The sequence below is a fragment of the Ochotona curzoniae genome, unplaced genomic scaffold, assembly GCF_017591425.1.
Source record: "Ochotona curzoniae isolate NIBS_2020 unplaced genomic scaffold, NIBS_Ocur_1.0 contig_2861, whole genome shotgun sequence".
NCBI classification, from domain to species: Eukaryota; Metazoa; Chordata; class Mammalia; order Lagomorpha; family Ochotonidae; genus Ochotona; species Ochotona curzoniae.
The window spans coordinates 4,363,952-4,386,039 of NW_024465620.1; the positions used below are offsets into that span (position 1 = coordinate 4,363,952).

Below are 22,088 nucleotides of genomic sequence, written 5' to 3' on the forward strand. Positions count from 1 at the left end.
AGAATTGCTGTTGTGGCCCTGGCCTGATTTTTTTGAATATATATATTATTATTTATTTATTTATTTGCAAAGTCAGTTATACAGAGAGGAGAGGACAGAGAGGAAGATCTTCTATCCATTAATTCACTTCCCCAAGTGACTGCAACGGCTGGTGCCGTGCCCATCCGAAGCCAGGAGCCAGGAATTTCCTCTGGGTCTCCCACGCGGGTGTAGGGACCCAAGGCTTTGGGCCGTCCTCGACTGCTTTCCCAGGCCACAAGCAGGGAGCTGGGTGGGAAGCGGGGTTGCTGGGACTAGAACCAGTGCCCATATAGGATCCTGGTGCTTTCAAGGCAAGGACTTTAGCCGCTAGGCCACAGCTTCAGGACCTTGAATATGTATTTTTAAAGCTTTTTTTTCAAAAAGGAGATAGAAAAAGCAAGAGAAACCTGTTAGTTTATTCCCCAAAAGGCAATCATGGTGGGTGTAGACAGAAGCCAGGAGCCCGGAGCTGCAGCTCAAGCCCCTGGCTGTCTTCTGTTCTTTCCCGAGAGCACTGGCAGGAGGCTGGATACCAAATAGAACAGCTGGGACTGCGCTTCCTGTCCCACGAGGACAGCACCATCTTAGCCTGACTGAAGGAGACTTCCGGGAAGCGGCTCGGCCAGGCTCTGTTATCTTGTTCATTTTACATTTCTAATGGTTCATTTCCGTGGCGTTTCATCTAATTGTGGATGAAATTTAAAATGTGACAACTTCTCCGTAGTTTTCCTATTCCCGAGCCCCTCCGTGGACGCCTGGGACCTGGACAGTGCTGGACGCTGTTTTCAGCTTCCCTCCCAAGCTTAATGTCAGGTTACTCTTTGTTCCTTGTTGAGAACAAATCTCCTCACCCAAAGGAAGCACTTTCTGGCTGCTTCTCGGCTGAATGTCCATTCCACTGCGGTTGTAACTTGGGGGTGACTGTTACACTAAAACGCCTTGGACACAAGCACCGTGGTTCCATGGCAGGAGATGTGCTAACCAGGTGGCAGCTAAGAACCTGAGGCGTGAGTGGTGCTTGGTGTGGGCACACTGCACAAAGGAATGACTATTTTGTCACTAACCTGAAGGGAATACTTATCTTTCAGCATTTGTTCTATTTGAAAAGTAGATTTTACTGAGAGAGCGCAAGGAGTTTTTCATATACTGGTTCACTCCTAAAATGGCTGCAGCGGTCGGGGCTGAGCTGATGGGTGCCAGCAGCTTCCGTCTGCATCTCCCAATGGTGCAGGGCCCAACGCTCCACTGCCTCCCCAGATCAAGAAGAGCTGGCTAGAAAGTGGAGCAGCTGGGAACTGAACCTGTTTTGATTTGAGACACTGGTGTCACAGAGTTTAAGCAGCCACACCAGTCACTAGCACAACTGTTTGCTTGTTTGTTTTAGCCCAAAAGTTTTTCTTTTCTTTTTGGTTAAGATTTATTTATTTTTATCTCAATGTCAGGTACACAGAGAGGAGAAGAGACAGAGAGGCAGATCTTCTGTCCGATGGTCACTCCCCAAGTGGCTGAAATGGTCTGAGCTGGGACAATCCGAAGCCAGAGCTTTTTTTGGGTCTCCCACATGGGTGCAGGGTCCTAAGGCTTTTGGTGAACCCTGTTGGGAATTCTGTGCCCCTCCTGGATCTTGTTTCCCAATTCTTTCTCTAGGGAAATTTTCCGTTGTTGTTTTATTAAATACACTTTTAAACCCAGCTCCTCTTTTTGCACCTTCTGGGACTCCCATAACTAATTTTTTTAATCTTCTTTCCCATAATTCTTATGTTTGGCCTTTTAATAGTGTCTTTCAATTCCTGAAAACTTTTTTTTAGCTTGACCCAGCTCTGCTTCCAGCTTTTTGTTTGTTTCCCCCTGGTGACAGGAAACATCTTCCAATTCTTGAGATTCTTTCTTCTGTTTCTTTCATTCTATTTTGGAGACTTTCCACTGTATTCTCTCTCTCTCTTTTTTAAAAGATTTATTTTTTTTTTTATTGGAAAGTCAGATATACAGAGAGGAGGAGAGACAGAGAGGAGGATCTTCCATCCAATGATTCACTCCCCAAGTGACCGCAACGGCCGGTACTGAGCTGATCCGAAGCCAGGAACCAGAAGGCTCTTCCGGGTCTCCCACTCGGGTGCAGGGTCCCAAAGCTTTTGGCCGCCCTCGACTGCTTTCTCAGACCACAAGCAGGGAGCTGAATGGGAATCAGGGCTCCCGGGATTAGAACCAGCGTCCATATGGGATTCTGGCACATTCAAGTTGAGGACTTTTAGCCACTAGGTCACAGTGCTGGGCCCTCCCCTGTCCTCTTAATTTGCTCCACTGTAGTCTTAATTTTTGATAAATCACCTTTTATTTGATTCATTTCCATTGTGACATATTCCTTAAATTCCTTTAACAGCTGCTTTACATGTTTCTTGTTATTGATAAGCTTTATAAAAAGTGTATCCCGTTTTCTCGATGTCTTACTCAGTGAAATCTGAGTTTGTAAAGGTGCTTACTCCTTTGCAGAGGAGTCTTAGTAACATTCATTGTGCCTCTGTCTCTTCTTTTGCTCTTGGTCATTGTACTTCTGGTTGCTAGATTGTTCTTCTTGGGGCAGGTTTCTAATATGAAACCTAATGTAGCTGTCTATACTGATCTGTAGCTTGCTGAATTCACTCGGGTTACTAGCTGGTGGACACTTTCCTTGTGAACAAAATCAGAATCTCTGATTTGCTGTCCTTGTTTCATACAAGAGTGACTAGTCCAGTGTTTCCTCAGAGGCGAGAGAGGACATCTGTGTCTGCAGTGTGATCTAGTTTGTAGAGACATCAAGGAGGTTCCTTTCTATTTCTAGCTTATTAGATGTCCTTTCCAGTCCTGGACGTTGCTATTCAATGTGTGTACTTAGTCTGTCAATGCAGTTGATTGGTCTTTGAATTCTAACCCAACATTCTTCCATTTTTAAAACAAACATCGTTTGTTCATAATGTTTCATCCACTGTAAGTGTGAGCACATTGAAATGCATGTGTTCTGCATTGGACCGCCTTGACACACCTGTAAGGGCTGTCCTTCCCTCATTAGTGCAAATGAGGCAGGGGGTGGGGCTGACACCATGGCTTAGAGGCTAAATGTTCGCCTTGTACCTGCTGGGACCCATAATGGCCCTGTTCATGTCCTGGCTGCTCCACTTCCCAACCTGTTCCCTGCTTGTAAACTGGGAAAGCAGTCAACGATGGCCCAAAGCCTTGGGTCTCTGAATCTGCATGTGAGAGCCAGAGGAAGCTTCTGTCTGGCTTTGGATTGGCTCAGCTCCATTGTGGCCACTTAAGAGTGAAACAGCTGATGGAAGATTTTTTTGTCTCTCCTCCGTGTAAATCTGGCTTTCCAATAAAAATGAATAAATCTTCAAAAACAATGAAAATGAAGGGCTTTCTTATCGTCCCATGTCCTGAAAGACTTTGTATAAGGTGAATTTCATTAATGTCATGAAATGCATGCATGAAGCCATCTGAGTCTGACGATTAAGTCCGAGTCTTAATACATCAGTGGTGCGATCATTGCTTCTCTTTCCTCTGGATTGTAGTGTTTAGACATCCACCAGCTGCGGGAACATCTCCAGAGCTGCAGATACACTGACTCATTACAGCTGAGTCAGAGAACCCAACGAAACAATGGCTTCGGATCACGGAATCTCATTTGCACATGCATCGTCCAGCAATTGTCCTAACACGGACGCCCCGCAGTTTCAAGAAGACCAAAAACCTGCTGTACAAATGGAAGATAGTTCTAATTCCTCGACGGCAGTCAGCTCCTTCCAATTCAACGGTGACTTGGGTGCCAGACAAGAACTTGCAAGACTCCGTGACATTTTCTATTCGTGGCTCCAGCCTGAAAAGCGTAGCAAGGAAGAAATGATCTCTCAGTTGGTCATAGAACAGTTTGTGATGAGTGGACACTGCAAGGACAGAGCTGCGCTTATACAGCAGTGGGAGTCCCGAGGCAGAAACCTGCAGATGCTGATAGAAGACCTCAATGATGACATGCAGGAATCACCCTTAGTAAGTAAAAGGGTCTGAGCTCTGGGGTCAGGGAGAAGGCATCAGGTGAATCACCTGGAAGCAGAAAAACCTACTGCAGACCCCTTGCCCATCAGAACACTCTTCACCAGCAAGCAGAACGTTCACAGTTGTAATTAAACCAGGAGCAAAGCCATATATATATTGAGCTATTGTTATTTTTGTTTGGTGTCATAACAATATTTGATCAAGGAACTCAAGGATAGAGAAGGAATGCCTTAAAATGGTATTTTTCCTCAAAGAGGCATACTGTAATTTTATTAGGAAAAGTATTAAAGAATAAGTCACAGTGAATCCTCATCCTTCTACCTCATTTTAAAATCACTAGTGCACACTTGTCACTTCAGAATCACATAGTCAGTCATTTGCAAACATGTGTAACACGGCAAAACTGATTTGAATTATCTGATGAGAACATTCCAGATAATGCTGAGTGCAGCTACTTTCTTGTTTCAGCTCACAACTACTTCATGCGTTTTTACACTTTGGGTAGTTCCAGGGAACTGAGAATTTGTTTCTAATCAAAGCACCGATCCAGCACTTGGGAATTCAGGTTCCACAGTGGTGGAGAAACATAGCAATAACTTGGGAATAACAAGAATAGCACCACCAGAAATGGTGGCAAGACAAGGAGATGTGGGGTCTTGTGGAATCCTGCCAAGTGCCCAATCCCTGGAAAGACTCTTGTCCCATAACAGTGATCTGAATTTGTTTATAGGTTCGTGTCTGCATGCAAGGACACCAGGCCTTCTTTTCTGAGAACACGCCCTTAAAAGAAGTCATCAGTCTTTTCACTAAAGAGATGCCAGCAGGAGCCCCAACAGAAGACAGCACGCATATACCTACCCACGCTCCCGCACCCACAAGCACCTCCGTGGCAGCAGCAGGTAAGTCCAGACAATCTGCGCACCAGAGGCATGTTCTAGTGGGCCTCTTCTTTGGTTCACATCATTGAATAACTTTCCTATTTTTTTGCAGACCCAGAAAATGGTTGTGGCATTTCTGTGCAGACTACTCAAAATGGCACTATTACGACTCACAATTCTCAAACAACTTCCTTTGTCATTGCTCTAGAAATGGTGGACCGTCCTACGCAGAACAAAGGAAGTGTTTCTTCGGAGATCCCACACAGCTCTGGGAGAGCAGAGCCAGCTGTGGATGGTTCCCAGGAAGGCAGCCTGGAGAGACCATCTGATCCACAGGACCCTGCAGAGGTGCCGGCAGAGCCTTCATCCAGGCCAGATGAATCCATCCCTAAGCCCGACCAGAGCCAAAAGGGAAACTCCACCGACAGCAGATGCCAAAAGCGATCCCAAAAAGCTCCTGCTTAAATGTGACGAATGCAGCAAGACCTTTAAGTTCCTCTGCAAATTACTAGCCCACAACAGAAGACACAAAAACGAGAGACCATATGTATGTGATCAATGTCACAAACGCTTCTTTCAATCTTCAGACCTCCATGTGCATCAAAGGATCCACAGTGAAGAGAAGCTGTACCAGTGCAGAACATGCAAGGCCTCTTTCAGCCACGTGACGAACCTAAAAGCCCATGAGAGAATTCACACAGGCGAGAAACCCTATCTGTGCTCCATCTGCCAGAAATCCTTCCGCCAGTCGTCCACATACCACCGCCATCTGAGGATGCACCAAAAAGCTGCCCTCAAAAAACCCACTCCGTTCCCGACGCATCCTCAACCTCTATGATGTAACACATGTATAAACCTGCACATATCCACATGCCTTATCTACACAATATGCCATAAAATATCCCGTTCATGGTTCCCATTTGTCTCCATTCCTTAAATGTAAATTGGTTCATACTTATTGTGGCAAATAAATATGACAAATGGGTGATTGCGTCATTGATGTTTGTTCAAATTACAGGAATGTACCTCCTACACGAAAAAACAGTAGAATTCCAACCTAGGAGACACTTACTGTTACTAAACGTTAAACTACGCACCCCTGAAAGGGAAACCAACGCCACAGTATCTGGATTTGGACAAAGAAGAGAGAACCTTTCTATTCTTTTCCTAGTTGTGACTTTCATGTTGCTGTTTTTTTTTTACTTATTTTTATTATTATTTTCACACATTATGATACAGTTTCCTTTATGTATGTCAATCTGACCCATACAGATCATCCAAACTCTCCCCTCCAAACCACCAGGTCTCAGTCCCCTCACCTACCTGCAAGTACAGTGACCCTGTCCTTGGGTGTCCCTCAGGATTGATTCCTCACCTAGACACACAGTGGCTTTATCCATGGATTTCCCTAGGCAGCAATTCCATACCCCCAAGACCTCCGAGCTCGCTGCCAGGCACCAGTTGGGTGGAGCCTGGCAACAACTGGCACACTGGCCACCCAAAAACCCAGGACTCACTCACTGTGTGGCAGTGGTACCTGTGGCTAGGGCACCAATCATTGAGTTTGACCCAGCTCAAATCAGCTCAGGTCAAACCACCAGGCTGCTGGAAGCTCCTACCACCCAAGCCCTGAGGTTAAATTCCTCTAGGCCCCTTCCACCATAAGATGGTGGTGGCGGGCAGAGCCAGGGCCTGCCCTAGCTCCCAAGAGATCCCTTCACAGTATACTTACCACAAAGGGAAAAATCTCCCAGGCCCAGGAAAGCCCAGGACTTGCTCACCACATGGCAGCGGTATTGTGGCTAGGGCCCCAAGCATTGAGTCCACCCTAGTCCATATACTACTAGCAGCCACCAGGCTGCTAGAAGCTCCCACCATCTAAGCCTCAATGACACAGGACTCAGGTTAGTACAAAGGGGAGGGAGAAGGGAGGTTTAGGAAGACCCCGTCGAGGCCAAGCCCCAGAGCTCGGCATGCCCTGTGGGAGCCACTGGCCGCTGTGACTGCTGGTCCACGTGCAAACAGTGTCCTGGGCACACGAGGACTGCTGAAGTCAGACACGCTAACCACGGCACAGGGCTCCCGTCCCTCTCCTGGGCGCTGACACTCAGGCTAGCTGGGCCCGGGATCTGCGGTGTGGTTCTCCAGCCTGAACGTCCCTGAAGGCAGATTTGGGGGTTGCAGTCCTGGGGTGTCCCGAGAATCCGGGTTTCTGACGTGAACCCCCCAGGGCTGCTGGTGATGCCGGGTAAAACGGTTTCTGAAAGTAGTCGCAGCATTTCCCTTCCCATTTTTACGCTTCAAGGCCTATCTTTACCAATCCAACACTTGGAAGCAGAGACAAGTCAAGTCCTGCCATGAATGAGAGAGAGAGTCTTGCAGCAGAGACATTCATTCTCTGGGTCCAATGTGACCAGTTAGGAGTGGGACGGAAGCCGGGTGGACTGGAGGAGACGGGAGTCCAGAAGGCACCTGCTGACCTGCTCCTTTCTTTCCACAGTGGACATGACCTTGGATGTGGACACGGCCAACAATTACCTGTTCATTTCTGAGGACCTGAGGAGCGTGAGCTGTGTGTCTTCCCCTCAGACACGCAGGGAGTGTGCCGAGAGGTTCGACACCTTCATGTGCGTGCTGGGCTCCCCACGCTTCACCTCCGGCCGCCATTACTGGGAGGTGGACGTGGGGAGCTGCCAGGAGTGGGACGTGGGCATCTGCATGGACTCGGTGAATCGGAAAGGGCCCGTGAGGCTGAGCTCAGAGTGCGGCTTCTGGACTGTGAGCCGGAGAGACCATGAAGGATTCACCTCCAGCACCGAACCCCCGACCTCGCTCAAAGTGCATCAGCGACCCCCGACCTCGCTCAACGTGCAGCCGTGCCCCCCGACCTCGCTCAACGTGCAGCCGTGCATACAGCGGGTGAGCATCTTCCTGCACATGAAAGCTGGGTGCGTCTCCTTCCGCAACACCACAGACGGAGAACACATCTTCACGTTCACCGAGCTCCCCACCCGCCGCACGCTGCGGCCTTTTTTTGCTCCTAGGAGAGCACCGGACGGCCAGCAGGGCCTCCTGAGCCTGCCTCCTGTGGCAGCTGGGGGCACTCGGCCCGCCCCAACCCCAGCCCCTCCAGCTCAGGACGAGTCAGCCTCTGTCCACAAGAGCCGCCCCCCACCCCGGAAACGGAAACAGTGACAGCAGACATAAGACCTGTCTCTTTCTGTAAATCTGCCTTTGTAATAAAAATAAAATTTTAAGTGCAAAAATGAACCTGTCATCGTGTGATGGGATTGTTCTCAGCCCGTGTCCGTGTTCCTGGGGAACCATGGTCTTCCTGCTTTTATTTGTGAACATTATGCTTAGTGGTGCATTCAGCCAAAACTTAGACCTGAACCGAAGCCGGGGAGAGGCTTGTGGGGTTGGGAGAGGGCAATGCGGTTACCTTCTTAGAACTGTATGAACACACAAACTCTGCTCATGTGTTACCAAAGGAAGACAAACTGGAGCCAGCTCACGTGTCCCAACCACCCCACACTCCAACCCTCAAAACCTGCTCACCTCCTGACCCGGAACCCCGACTCTCACTGCACAAGGACACTCGCACCCCACTGCCTCCACCCCTTGCAGCCACCACTGTGCCTGCAGGACTTGTCTAGGTGACCTCCGACAGGTGCGGCCACACAGGGTTTATGTTCCGGTAATGGCTTCTTTCGGAGCCTCTTCAAGATTGAGCCCCGTTCACAGCTGATGCCCAGAAACCCAAAGAACCCTACAAACTCCTGGGAACATCCAAGCTCAGCACATTGGGTAATCCAGAAGAAACACACTCCCAGACACGCGAGTGTGGACCATGAAGTCGACCAGGGACAGACCAGTAGGCGGGAGGGGGGTTGATGCAGTGACACGAGTCCCTGGGGTTTTCTTTAAGAATTCCACCATATGGATGGACAGGAGGAGGCTTGTATCCCAACCCTGGAGACCCCTGGATCCTCACCAAGGACTATCAGTATGGGCTCCAAGGACTACATCCCAACGGCCAAGGAGACCACTGGGAATTAGAGTGCCTTCGGAGGCCGAGAACTCTGAGGTCATCCACCCCCATTTGTGTCTACCACATGGGATGGAAGAAGCCCAAATCCTTCCTCACAGGATCCAAGGTGTTCGGAACAACAGCCAGGAGCCCTAAGCTGGCTGCAGAAACAGAACAGTAAACTTTCTTCAGGACTAGGGAGAGGAGCTTTCTCTGGTCCTTACCTAGTTCCAACTGGATCCCCATCCTCTCTTGCAGTGACCGTCATGGTTGGTACAGAGCCCTCCCCCTCCCAAACAAACAAACAAACAAACAAAATTGGAATAGATAGACAGAGAACAACAAGGAAAGCTTAGAACCAGACAGGAAATGGTCAGCATTGATTCACACATACCTTACCAGGTAGGACACAGAGATTAGATACTTCTCACCGGAGAATGCAAGATTTCTCTGCACACCCCTCCTAAAATAGTTCTACACCTCAACTGTTGACATATGCCTTGCTAGAGTTATAAGCCAGTTTAGACTATCCTAAAATCTGCCAGGTTCAGTAGAATTGTGCTTCAACACTATAGACTGCTAAATACTAAAATAAGGATAGACACGAGACAGCTGAGTAGTACCCTATAGTTATTTTAAGGCATGTAGAAGCTGGTTGTACACAAACTAAAATTGAAATGTCAATGAAGTAGTCACAGGATGTGGTTAAGAACTTGCATTTTTAACATATTGGTTACTCAATACCATATCAATTAATTCCATAATGTTGTAAATTGTTGTTGATGTTAAGTTGTGGCTTTTAATTGATCAGGATGATATTCTGCCAGCTCTGCCTTCAGACCAGAGATGGTCTCCCCAAGAAACCGTTGAATGTATCTGGACAACTAGATGCTGAACTCTTTGCTTGGCATATGCTTGCAATGAGATAATCTCAACTGAATTTGATCTGTAATACTGCAACAAGATGGAAGAACTCACCATTGGGGGGAGAGTAAGTGGAGGGGTTGGGGAATCCCAAAGCCTATGAAACTGTATCACACAATGCAATGTAATTAATCAAAAAAAAAAAAAAAAGAATTCCACCACATGGGGCCCAGCGCGGTGACCTGGCAGCTAAAGTCCTCACTTTGAACGCACAGTATCCCATATGGGTATCAGTCGTAATCCCTGCAGCCATGCTTCCCATCCAGCTCTCTGCTCTTGTTCTGGAAAAGCAGTAGGGGTGGCCCAAATCCTTGGGACCCTGCATCCACTTGGGAGACCTGAAAATGGCTCTTGGTTCCTGGGCTTGAATAGGTACCAGGTGTCTGGGTGGTATGCTGGCGTCTGTGTAGGATGCAGTGTCCTACTCTACAGTGATGGGAGCCTTACTCTCATCTCTGTCAGCCGTTTGGGGAGGGGCGGTAGAGACCCCTTGCTATGGAGCATTGAAACAATCTGTCTGCAGGTGCAGGGCTGATTCAGGGTCCGTGGGATTCTCTCTGATTGTGAATTTTAGCCCAGAGAGCCTGGCAAGCTGGTGTGCTTCACTCTTCGTGCTCCACACACAAGACATCTCGCTGCTGTGCTGCTTGAGACTGGGTTGTGTAAGACGCAGCCAACTCTCTTCCTGCCTTCCTCGGGGTTACATTTCCTGGTGCACTAACACTGGGCTCTCTGGTAGCCGAATAGGCCCTTCTATGAGGAGATGGTCAGCAAAGATCAGCAGCACCCTTCTTCACGCCTCTGTATTTCATTTAGAGGAAAGTCAGCGTCAGGCTGCAAGATCATGGTCAGCTTCCTCTCTCACTTTTCTCCTCAGACTTCCTGCTCCATAGGTTGTTTCACACGCGTGGGTACAAGACTTTTTGTGGAACATGACGCTGCCTGTTTCCTGTGAATCACACACACACACACACACACACACTCCTTCACCTCTTACTGTGTGTTGACTGAGATACCAGCTTGTCAACGAAGTCTGCCATCCCTGATCAGAATCTAGTGGTCCTCCCTGCAGTGTCTGCTCACCGTTCCCATAATGCTTTTATTTCTCCTGTGAGCTCTAAGTGTCTCATATTGACTGTTTAGATAACAGCCCCATATAACATTGACCCACTCAGGCTGGCACTTCGTCTCCCTTTATTATTTCTGGCATTTCGTAACACTGACATCAGGAACGACAGTATCAGGAAGCTTCATCGTACTTCTGGAAGCGGAGGAAAAGTTTCCCCAGGTTCATTTCCCACCCTCTGTTGATTCCTTTTTTGTTCAGCCTGAGCAGGACTCTAGTATGTGGATTTGTAAAGGTTTCTAATTAATGATAATTGATAAGAAAAAAATTGGCAAGATTTTAACCCTGCCTTAGTGTCCGCCCCTCCCCCCCTTTTTTTTTCTTAGCCCAGAGTCTTGTCTGACTTGTGATGCTCACCCAACTTTTGCCAGCCCCAGGTTCTGTTTTGCTTTGCCTCCTGTCTCTGCTGACTCATCACCACTAGAACTCGCAATAATGAGAACACTCACCTTCTCCCCTGAAATCCCCAGGCGGACACTGTCGCTGCACCTCCAGGTGAGATGATAATGGCTTGCCAGCGAGCAGATGAGATCGCAGGATCTCAGAACTCTGAGTCAAGGATAAAATGCCCCTTTGCATGCACACTGTGTCCAGGCAGCTCTGCTCCAGCAACAAGGAGCATGCGGTGAGTCACTGTTCACTCCTTTTCTTCACTTTGATTCATTTTGGTAGGTTTTCCATTTTTACTTTTTGAAAGATAATAGAGAGACAGAGAGGGAGCGTTCTCTTCTCTCTTCTAGTTCATTCCCCAAATGGCCACAGTGGCCTGCACTGTGCCACATCAGAGCCAGGAGCCAGCATGCAGGAACTTCTCTCAGGTCTCCAACGTTTGTGCAGCTGTGTTTCACTGTTTTCCTAGAAACAGCTGCAGGGTGCTGGATTAGAAGGAGAGTCATCGGGCTTTAGGGTGATGAGGAATTTCATTCATTCTCTGTCCTATGGCTCGCATCCCTTGTGAGTGCCAGTTCATGTTGTAGCTTCTCCAGTTCTGATCCAGCTCTCTGCCTGAGGCCCAGACAAGCAGTGGAGATGGCCTGAGTCCTGAAGCGCCTGCAGCTCCGTGGGAGACCTGGAAGAAGCTGCTGCTTCCCAGACCTCATCTGCTCAGCTCTGGCTGTTGAGGACTGTTAGGGATGGAAGACTTTCTATCTGTTTCTTCCATCATGCATGGGAAAATCTGTGCTGAAACTGAAAAGAAATTAACCATTTTTTTCAGAATTAATATCATTTATTGTTTCAAAAGGAAAACTTTAAAAATATGTATTAATTTTATTGAAAAAGCAGATCTACAGATAGGAGAGACGGGGAGAATTATCCGCCATGCGCTAGTTCCATCCCAAGCAGCTGCAATGGCCACAGCTGAGCAGGAATCAGGAACTGACTTGGGAGTTCAGTGGGTACAGGCTCCCAAGGCTTTGGCCATCCTCTACTGCCTTCCCAGGCCACAAGCAGGAAGCTGGATGGGACACAACTGGGACACTGGTGGTGGACACAACTGGTGCCCACATGGTATCTAGTCTCAGGGACGGCGATGACGTAGCTACTCAGCCATTGTGTCGGGTGCAAGAAATTCATCTTTTAAAAACAAGAGAAGGGAAGGATTAGCTGGACTGGAATTGGTACCACACCTGGTGCTGTGTTACAGGTAGTGGATTACCACACTACGCCACTACGTCCTTGACCTCAATCTCACTTTCTTTTTACGTAGATTGTTAAAAAGCAGAATGTTTTCTCTGTTAATTGTCTAACAGTTCTGATGTGGACATGCAGTGCTTCTACATGCCACCTCAGTGCAGCGTCTGAGTTTATAGACATACAAAAGCCTGAGGTGTTTTCTGAGCGTTCTTGGGATAGTTGCCTCTCCTTTCCGTTCCAGAGCTGCCTGAGCTGTGGAACTACCTTCTCACAGCCTCACCTGCCATCTCCTGCAAAATGAATATGTCAAAGCACCAGGCTTTTACTACTGGGAAGACAGGTTGGAGCAGAAGTAGCCCTCAGCTCCAGTGTTCATGGGGACGTGGGGCATTGCCTTTTTCTTAAGAGGGTGGGCCTGCTGGCTGATGGCAGCTGTGTCACTCATTTCCTGACTGTGGAGATGTCCTAGGATCCATGGGAGGAAAGTAAATGGTTTCTCTCCTTTAGAGAGTCAGTGATGTCATGTAAAACGATGATTTCCAGGATTTGGAGCAGGAATATTCAGGGATGGTGAATGAGTTGCTGTCTAAACCCAGGTGTGACACATGACCAGAAGGGAAAGTGCCTGACAGTGTCAAGGCTGTGCACCTGTCCCCAGCCTACTCTGGTTATCAAGGTGGTAACTCTATTTCATCTTGCAGCGGGGGACACTGGTGTATTGTAACCAGCATGCGCTGTGGAATGGGTATTTTCCTGCTATTTCTCTGGGAAATTAGCCATGCCCATATTATCTCTGATTATATTTACTGAGAAAATACTTGGAAAAATGAGAGGGTGTTTCAACTGTCCAAAAATGACCACTGTTCCTCAGTGGCATAGGGATTTATTCATGTTTTAAGATTTAATTTTGTTTTCATTATGAATTCAGAATCACAGAGAGAAGCAGAGACAGATTAAAATATCTTCTCTTACTGTTTCCATGCTGCAGTGTCCAAAAGGTCAGAGCTGAGCCGATCCGAAGCCAGGAAGCTGGAACCTTGTTGGATCTCTTACATGGATACAGGGACCCAAGGCCTTTGGCCATCCTGCACTGCTTTCTCAGGCCACAAGCAGGGAGAGAGATGTCAAGTGAAGAGGCCAGGACATGCATTGGTTCCCATATGTGATCCCAGTGCATGCAAGGCAATGTTTTTAGCCACTAGGACATAGAGCCATGCCTGGTGTTTGTTTTTTTATGACTTATTTACATTTATTGAAAATGCAGACCAAACGTATTGGGAGAAGGAGAGTTAGAAAGATCTTTCGTCTGCTAGTTCATTCCCCAGTTTTGCCCACAACAGCTGGAGCTGAGCTAATCTGAAGCCAGGAGCCAGGTTTTAGGAGCTTTTTCTGGGTGACCCACTTGGGTGCATGGGCCAAGGCTTTGAGCTATCCTCCACTGCTCTCCCAGGCCACAAACAGGGAGCTGGATGCCAAGTGGAGCAGTGGGACATGACTGCTCCCGTATGGGGTCCCAGCGATCACTGCCCAAGGATCAGCCAGGTGAGCTGCTGTGCTCACTCCCAGTGGCATCTCAGTTGACAAAGGCTTCAGGCAGTGTGTTGTTTTCCAACATTTCTCACAAAATTGATCTCTTCTCGCCTCCCAACTTACCTTGCTTTGCTAGTTTAACCAAAATGCTTGGTAACTTATAAGTTATTTTCCAGGTATATTGGACTTGGACAAATAAACAGAAGCCTTAAATTTGAGGAAACCTAACACTAATTTTTGAAAACCCTTGATTTTAGGTGATTTTACAATTTTCTGTCATATTGTATGTACCTGGAGACACTGTATTTACAAAGTCTCTCAAAATTATCTCATTCACACACACACAGCACACAAGACACAAATACACGCCACACACAATGCTCATTCACGCAACAGTAAACAACACACACAATGAATGCACAACACATGGCAAAAAACACTGACTAATACATACACCACACACACACATAAAGACACGTGTCCATAATCTTTTCAGTCAAACACAGTCAGACTCCAGCATCTGTTGCAAATGGATGGCGTCGTTGTTGTTAACTCAAACTGGGGACTCATCTTCCTCACTCAGATGAGCATTGGAATCCTTGGAAATTCTTCGTTCTTCTGCCTCCATGTATTTTCCTCGCTGGCTGCACGGACCTTGAAGCCCATGGACTTGGTTCTTTATCAGCTGGTCTTAGCTAACAACTTGTCCCTTTTGTCTAAAGTGCTGCCTCACACGATGGCCGCTTTGGGGTTGACATCATTCCTGGATGACACTGGGTGTAAATGTGTCTTCTATGTATACAGAGTGGCAAGAGGCACTTCTCTCAGCACCACCTGCTTCCTCAGCAGCTTTCAGGCCATGAAAATTTCTACCAGGGTCCCTGGGTGGCTGAAGGTCAGACTGAGATCCCCAACATTCACTGGTTTTGGCTGTGTCCTGTGCTGGGTCCTGCAGCTACTGTTAAACGTAAATCTAATCATTAGTGTAAGTGGCCCAGGAAACAACAAAAACCTGAGTAGGGAAAACATGTACAGATACTGCTCCTCACCCACTGGAAGGCACTTATTATTCCCTGTCATTGCACTCATTTACTCTCTCTCTGATGGCCTGTGTTTGGGCCTCATGACCTTGGCCAGTGGTTCCATGGTCCTTGTGCTACACAGGCATAAGCAGCGTGTCCAGTACCTCCAGCGCCACTGCCAGTCACCCAGGCCTTCCCACGAGGGCAGAGCTACATGCACCATCCTCGTCCTGGTGAGCCTGTTTGTCTCATTTCATTCTCTATCTTCTGTTTTGTCACTGTGTATAACCCAGACATTGAAGCCCAGCCACTCTCTGCTGAGCATCCCTGTACTGGCATCTTCTGCCTTCCCTGCGTTCAGTCCTTACGTGTTCATTGTCAGGGACACTCACATCTCACAAGTCTTCTCTGTGTGCCAGAAAAGGAGACTGAAGGGGCCAGCATGATAGCTCAGTCGGTTAATCCTTTTTCTTGCAGTTCAGGCATCCCACATGGGTGCAGATTCTTGTCTCAACTGCTTCACTTCTCATCAGGTTCCCTGCTTGTGGCCTGGGAAAGCATGCAAGGATGGCCCAGAGCCTTGAAATCCACCCATCACGTAAGTCACCTTTCAAAAGCTGCTGATTGCTCGTTTCGTATTGGCTGGTATTTGTTGTTGAGGCCACTTGAAGGGTGAACCGCCAGCTGGTGGGTGCCAGGCAGGAGCGTTTCCATGCTCAGATCCCTAACTCCAGCCACTGTGTGCACGTGGTGAACTGTCCCCAGACCTGCCTGGGTTCCAGGGGCTGCTTTCTTCTCGGTGAGTACACCGAGGGAGAAGTCTCGGGGCTGGGCAGGCCCGGGGCCCACTCACTGCCATCATTGAAAGTTGGAAGGGATTGGGGAAGGGTGCCTGGGTGTTGAAACTTCTGGCAGCCTGCTGACTGCTGGTGGGTGCCAGGCCGGGGTGTCTCCATGCTCGGATTCCTGACTCCAGCCACTGCATGCACATGGTAAGCTGTTCCCGGGTGCCATTTGGGCCCAGGCTCTGTCTGCTGGCCGTCCAACAGCAAGCTCTGGGGTTTTGGTTCTTTGAATCGCTGCTTAGGTATCTCCAGGTTGAGCCCACTGTGCTTCTGGGATGTGAATCAATCCTAAAGATTCCCAATGACAAAGTAACTTTTCCTTTGAAGAACTTGTAATCACTGAACAATGCTGACCACCGAATACCAGTCCATGCAAAAGCTATGGCTCAGGGCTTGTCTAGCAGGATCATATCCTGTTACCTGACATGATGATGGATCAGGAGACAGGTCGCGTCAGGCAGGACCATGGCATTAACTAGCACATGAGAGAACCATATCCGGGGGTAGACTCTGTGGAGGATGCATGGGCCAAACCCTGTGGAAATACTAGCCCCACTGGTTAGCTCAAGAGTTGGAGAGGTGATGGACTGAGCTAGGTGTGACCAAGGAGCCTGCCATTACTCACAGGTGAAGAAACCGACAACAGTCTGGACTGGTCAGGGCAGCAGCACCCAAATGTGCATCCTGAATAAGGTGTAGTCATGAGCAAGAAAAAAAAAGATTCTGACAATTTCTCTTTCACACTTTGGTGTTTTGTGCATTTTCCAACTAAGCTTTAATTTTACCCATGACGAAATAGTGAAGAACAGCAATGAAGAAACAAGAAGTCCCAACGTGCCATGAGTTTATTTTGTTAAAGATGCCCAGTGTTTCTTTCTTCAGTGTTCCTCTACAAAGCCCCTGATCTCCGTCACCAGTCGTCCCTGCGTCTTCCCTGCACTGGCAAACCTGCCCTGCATTGCCTTTCAGAAACCTCCCATTCCCGAACCGTGCGTAGCCTTCCTTGCTTCATAGTCTTTCAATGCATTTTGCTCTTCCCTCAATTTCTTCTCAATATTTTCCTTTCTTTTGGTCCTGATTACTAAAATATAGAAATGATGTTATTTAGATACTAATAAATGAGGGGAGAAAACACATCATCCAACTTACCAAAGATACTAAAAAATATATTTGCCAAGGTTACAAGGGCTACTGGTTGCAGTGAGCGTCGCTCAGCTTTTCAACTCCTGGTTTCCAGCCTGTCTCCACAGCCCCATGTGGAGGTGATTGCTATGACTCAGCGTTTGGGGAATCCTCCACATGCTTTTGCTTGAGAATTCCCTAAATGGGTGTCCAACACTCTGAGGATGCTTACAAAATCAGGATTTGGGGAGAGGCCCTATTACCATCTCCTAACAAGAACAAGCAGAACGTATCAGCAACAGGAACTGTCACTCGGAGGCAGCAGCTTCTGTTCACTGGCTTGGACTCAGTTTCTACATGCGATTGAAGAAAAACAGTGCAAGAGAACACCTGTTTCTCTGTGGTCCAAACACAACAAGAATGGCACCTGCAAAGAGTACAACTAAGGGAAATGTCCTGCAATATGTCCCCTGAACTCTGTTTCAAGTCCTTGAAATTTCCCTGCAAAAGGAACAAAGCAACACATAGCCCTTTGCCCTTCATGCAATTCCTGGCGGTGTGGACACAGTAGCTCTCAACCTGCCTTATCTTTTACTCCATCAGTTCTTTGCCTTTGAAAACCCAACCGTGAGCCTGGTACAGTAGCCTAGTGGCTAAAGTCCTCACCTTGCATGCATCGAGATCCCATATGGGTGCCAGTTCATATCCCCACTTCCCTTCCAGCTCCCTACTTGTGGCCTGGGAAAGCAGTCAAGGATGGCCCAAAGCCTTGGGACCCTGCATCTGCGTGGGAGACCTGGAAGAAGCTCCTGACTCCTGTTTTCGAATTGGCTCAGTTCCTGTGGCCACTTGGGAAGTGAACCAACGGACAAAAGATATTTCTCTCTGTATCTCCTTCTTTGTATATTTGATTTTCCAATAAAAATAAATAAATCTTGAAGGAAAGAAAGAAGGAAGGAGAGAAAAAAAGAGGATGGAAAGAAAAGAAGGAAGGCAGAGAGGGAGGCCGGGAGAAAACAAAAAGCATTGTAAGTTTCCTCTGAGTTTCTGACAGATCAGGTGGGTGCATTCTCTACCTGAATGAATGAACTTCCCCAGTTTCTTCTCATTCTCCGGAAGCAGGCGAGTGGACTCTTCATGGCGACAGTCTTCCTCAGGGCCCTCCTCTTCATCTCTTAAGAATGATATCTTGACGTTTTCATAAAGCAATGCAAGCTGTTGCCTTTCCTCCGCTTTTACTAGTCTACTGCAGAATAGCAGAAGTGAATTTAAAGGTACAATTTTCACATCTTCATCAGATGATGGAGGCAAAAACGGGTTGTAAACCAGATTACTCCTAGTCAGATATCAAATTTCTGTGGTGAGAAATGTTTTTTTTTTTTTTCTTTCGGAATAAAGAATACTTATGATATCTCAAAGCATGGACCAAAGTCAGGGCTGGTAGCAAATGAGCTACTTGACTCGGACACAAAACCCCAGGAGGTGACATTTCAATGCCACGTCTTACAACATTAATTAAATGTGAAGAAATACATGATACATTTTTTAAATCCACACTTTACATAAGGACAGGACGAGTATCACCAAGTTTTCCAGCTGTGACTCCAGCAAGGCTTGGTCTAACACCGCTACTAACCCTGCATTTAAAACACTGACACAGCTTCGGCATGCATCTAAAATAAAATACTCTTACTCCACTTGGCACTGATGCTGTTGTGCCTTGAGGTGAGCCACCAGCTCTGATCACCATATATGAGTGTTGGTTGAAGCTCTGGCTGCTCCACTTTCCATCCAGCTCCCTAGCGAATGCAGCACGGAACACAGTAGCAGGCAGCACAAGTGCTTGGAGCCCTGCACCTGCTGTGGGAGACCCGAAGGAGTTCCTGCTAGGCTCCTGGCTTTAGTCTGGCCCAGCCCCAGCTTCTGTGGCCATTTGGGGAATGAACCAGCAGATGGAAGGTCTTTCTCTGTGTCTCTCCTTTCCTCTAGTTCTGCCTTTCAAGTAAAAAAAAAATCTTTTAAAAATCAGTCTTTTGTACTTTTACAAAGTGTTCCAGATTTTCTACTTTGCCAAATACATTCTGTCCTTTTTCATTTGTATCATCACCCAACACGGGTACATTCTACAATTTTAAGAACACTGGTCTGGAAGTTTATAAGCTAAGTTTATAAGTTTATAAGCTAATTTGTCACATCTTATTTAAAGGGGGTGCTATTTATCATACACTTACTATATTGCACAGGAGATTGCAATTCCACATACCACAGCAATGCCGAAGGCTAAACATGCAATTAAAATGACTTGAACAAGAGCAGGTCTACGTGGAATTAGTGCTAAAAATAGATAGAAAAGAACTTCTAAGAAAAACCAATTTAGCTATGTCTCTTAATTAACATGTTTGCTAATCATATACATATCATAAGAAGGAATAGGAGACAAAATGAGAACTACCATAAAATAGGTTCTTAATTTTAAGAAATACCAAGTCTATATTGCACAGCCTGCATGACCAAACATAATCTGAATCCTCCAACCATCCCTGACCCCCTTTTTTGTCGATCTTGTCTGTGGCTAAAGTCCTCTTTTTTGCTCCAAGGGACCCTGAGCAGTGATGTCAGTCATTCCTGCAGTTGAGGGACAGTGGTGGGTTTTCGGGACACAAACGGTGTGTGGCGAGTTCCCATTGGGTGGTGCTGTCAGAGAGGCATATTACAAGGTGGTTTAGGATGGAGTTCTACAAACCTGTATTCCAGCTGACACTTCTTAGGACTAAAGTGTGTGCCGTAAAATCTTGGTTGCCCTTGGGAGATTCCGATGTGCCCTTCTTCTTCATTGGAGTTGAAGCTAAAACACAGAGAGAGAACCACAGGATTACTGTTGGTGCGATTGGAAAAGCAAGTACATTACTCAGACACCTGTAAGAGCTGACAGAGGTGGCTTCTACAGTTCTGTCAACTTTCAATTTTCAGAATAAAATATTATGTCCAGGCTACAGACACCTCAACTACAAGAGAACTGAGAACTCCCGCACTGGATTGGTATCAGGGTGAGTTCTGAAGCAAGATTAGCCATGGGACAGGGATGCAAGCTTGATGGAACTGGAGAGGCTCAAGAGAGAAGCGGAAGGGACAACCTCAGACAGGCAGCTTTGGAAATCCCTCAGACAAACTGTGTAAGAGAAGTAAGTGCAGCTCCTGGGGGGTGGGGATGGTGCTAAGGGGGCAAGGCATGTCAGCAGCCTAATCCCCCTGCTTCCAGTGCCTCGAGTCAAGGTTTCTGATTAAATGTGCCCTTTGATAATTATGCCTACCCACCAACCCTGGTGCTTCCAGCTGTGCCCTGCCACAGGAAGCTTCAAATCCATGTCTGAGGCCTGTGAGCATGGAAACCCCTCCTTCATATGGTGACTTGTTTGCGTGGACTATGTGTCTGATTTTTAACAACCCTGGATCCTTTTTGTTCTTAATCACAGTGGAGATACCATGACTCATGCATGGCAAACACTTAGCAACTGTGCAAAGAATGCGAAGAAAGGACCCTCTGAAGTGACAGGAGAAGCGAGACCCTCAGTGGCTTCCAGTTGGAAGGACTCTGAGTCAAGTGGTCTTTAGGGGGTTCTAGGAGAAAAAGTCCAGGAGACAAGACAAGATACTAGAAAGACGAGGCTGTTGGAAGTGACTGGGTATGTTGTAGGTTACTCAGAGAGTTCGCACATTCAGCCAGTGCTTTGTGGGGTTGCCTCTGGAGACGGGCACCCTCCTAATCTGTCCCAAATGGCATCGTCCTAATCCAGCTATCCAGGACAGGTCTCTTTCTAATGTGCCAAAGACAAAGGACAGACTACTGGCGACCACTGGGCATCCTTTGGAAGCCTCCGCAACAATGTTGGCCAAGTCCATGAGTCCCACTACTTCCTCAGATCCTTTGACTTACTTCTCACCGCCAGGGATTTGGAGAACTGAGTAGATCCTCCAATTAGAAGCCATGGCAAATGTTAAAATAAATTTAGAAAAACAAAACTAGTGATTTGATATTATTCCAGAGAACCTAATCTGCAGGGTCCAATTCGACAAAATGGCAAATGCAGTTAGTAAATGGGTCCCAAGCCTAACTAGAAACAGCTGGAATAATCCGCAGCTGCATGCATCTACATGCCTGTTTGTAGGAGCCTTCAAACACCTGCCACATTCGATTTCTGGCTTACTTTTGCAATCACAGAGTGAGAAAACCTCCTCCTATACTGAGTCCCAGGAAAGACTTTTGAATCAAGGGATCTGGGCCCTCATCACAAGATCAAAGACTCAGGGCTGGGGGTGAGGTGACAGCACTGTCCTTTTCTCAGAAAACAAAACAAAAAATGTTGGATACTGTTCTAGCATACCAGTAGCCTTCCCTTTGCTTGGGGTTGAAAGGGTGTATGAACAGCAAATGTCTCCACAAAGAGTCACTGCCCAGCTTCATAGAATGTCAGCAGTGGCTACTCTGTTTTAAGACAAAGAATCCTTCTAATACGTCAAGTAAAAACCAAGCAAAAAAACATACAATCGTCGTAAGGAATGTCCTCCACTTGCCTCTGCTTCTGGATGCACATGTGCAGCCACCAGGACACCTGCACCAGAGTCACAGTCGGGGCAGGATCAAGGTATTACAGTTGCATTCATTAGAGTGAAGCAAAAGAGAAGAGGCATAGCTTATAGGGTGAAGAACACACTTGTCCAATTATTTATGTTTTTGTGAACAAACCTGCTACTAACAAATACCCACGATATATCCAATAGATAAGAGGATCTCAGGCTGGAAATTCTCACTTCACGAGTGAATCATACAACAACTTACCTGCGGGTTGTGGGAGAGACCGAGGTGTTTGGATCATATCGGTGCCCGGGGTGGATGGGTCGACAACCTTAAAAAGACGGCCTTAAAAG

At 47.2% G+C, this 22,088-nt stretch overlaps 1 protein-coding gene across 1 annotated transcript in view; it reads left to right on the forward strand.

The window, feature by feature from the left end:
• Nucleotides 1–5,304: 5,304 nt before the first annotated feature.
• Nucleotides 5,305–22,088, forward strand: part of LOC121155079 (zinc finger protein 470-like) — a 70,834-nt gene continuing 54,050 nt past the window's right edge. Inside the window, 1 exon segment of the mRNA XM_040978258.1 lies at nt 5,305–5,678. Within this exon segment, the coding sequence (XP_040834192.1) occupies nt 5,305–5,678 (374 nt within the window).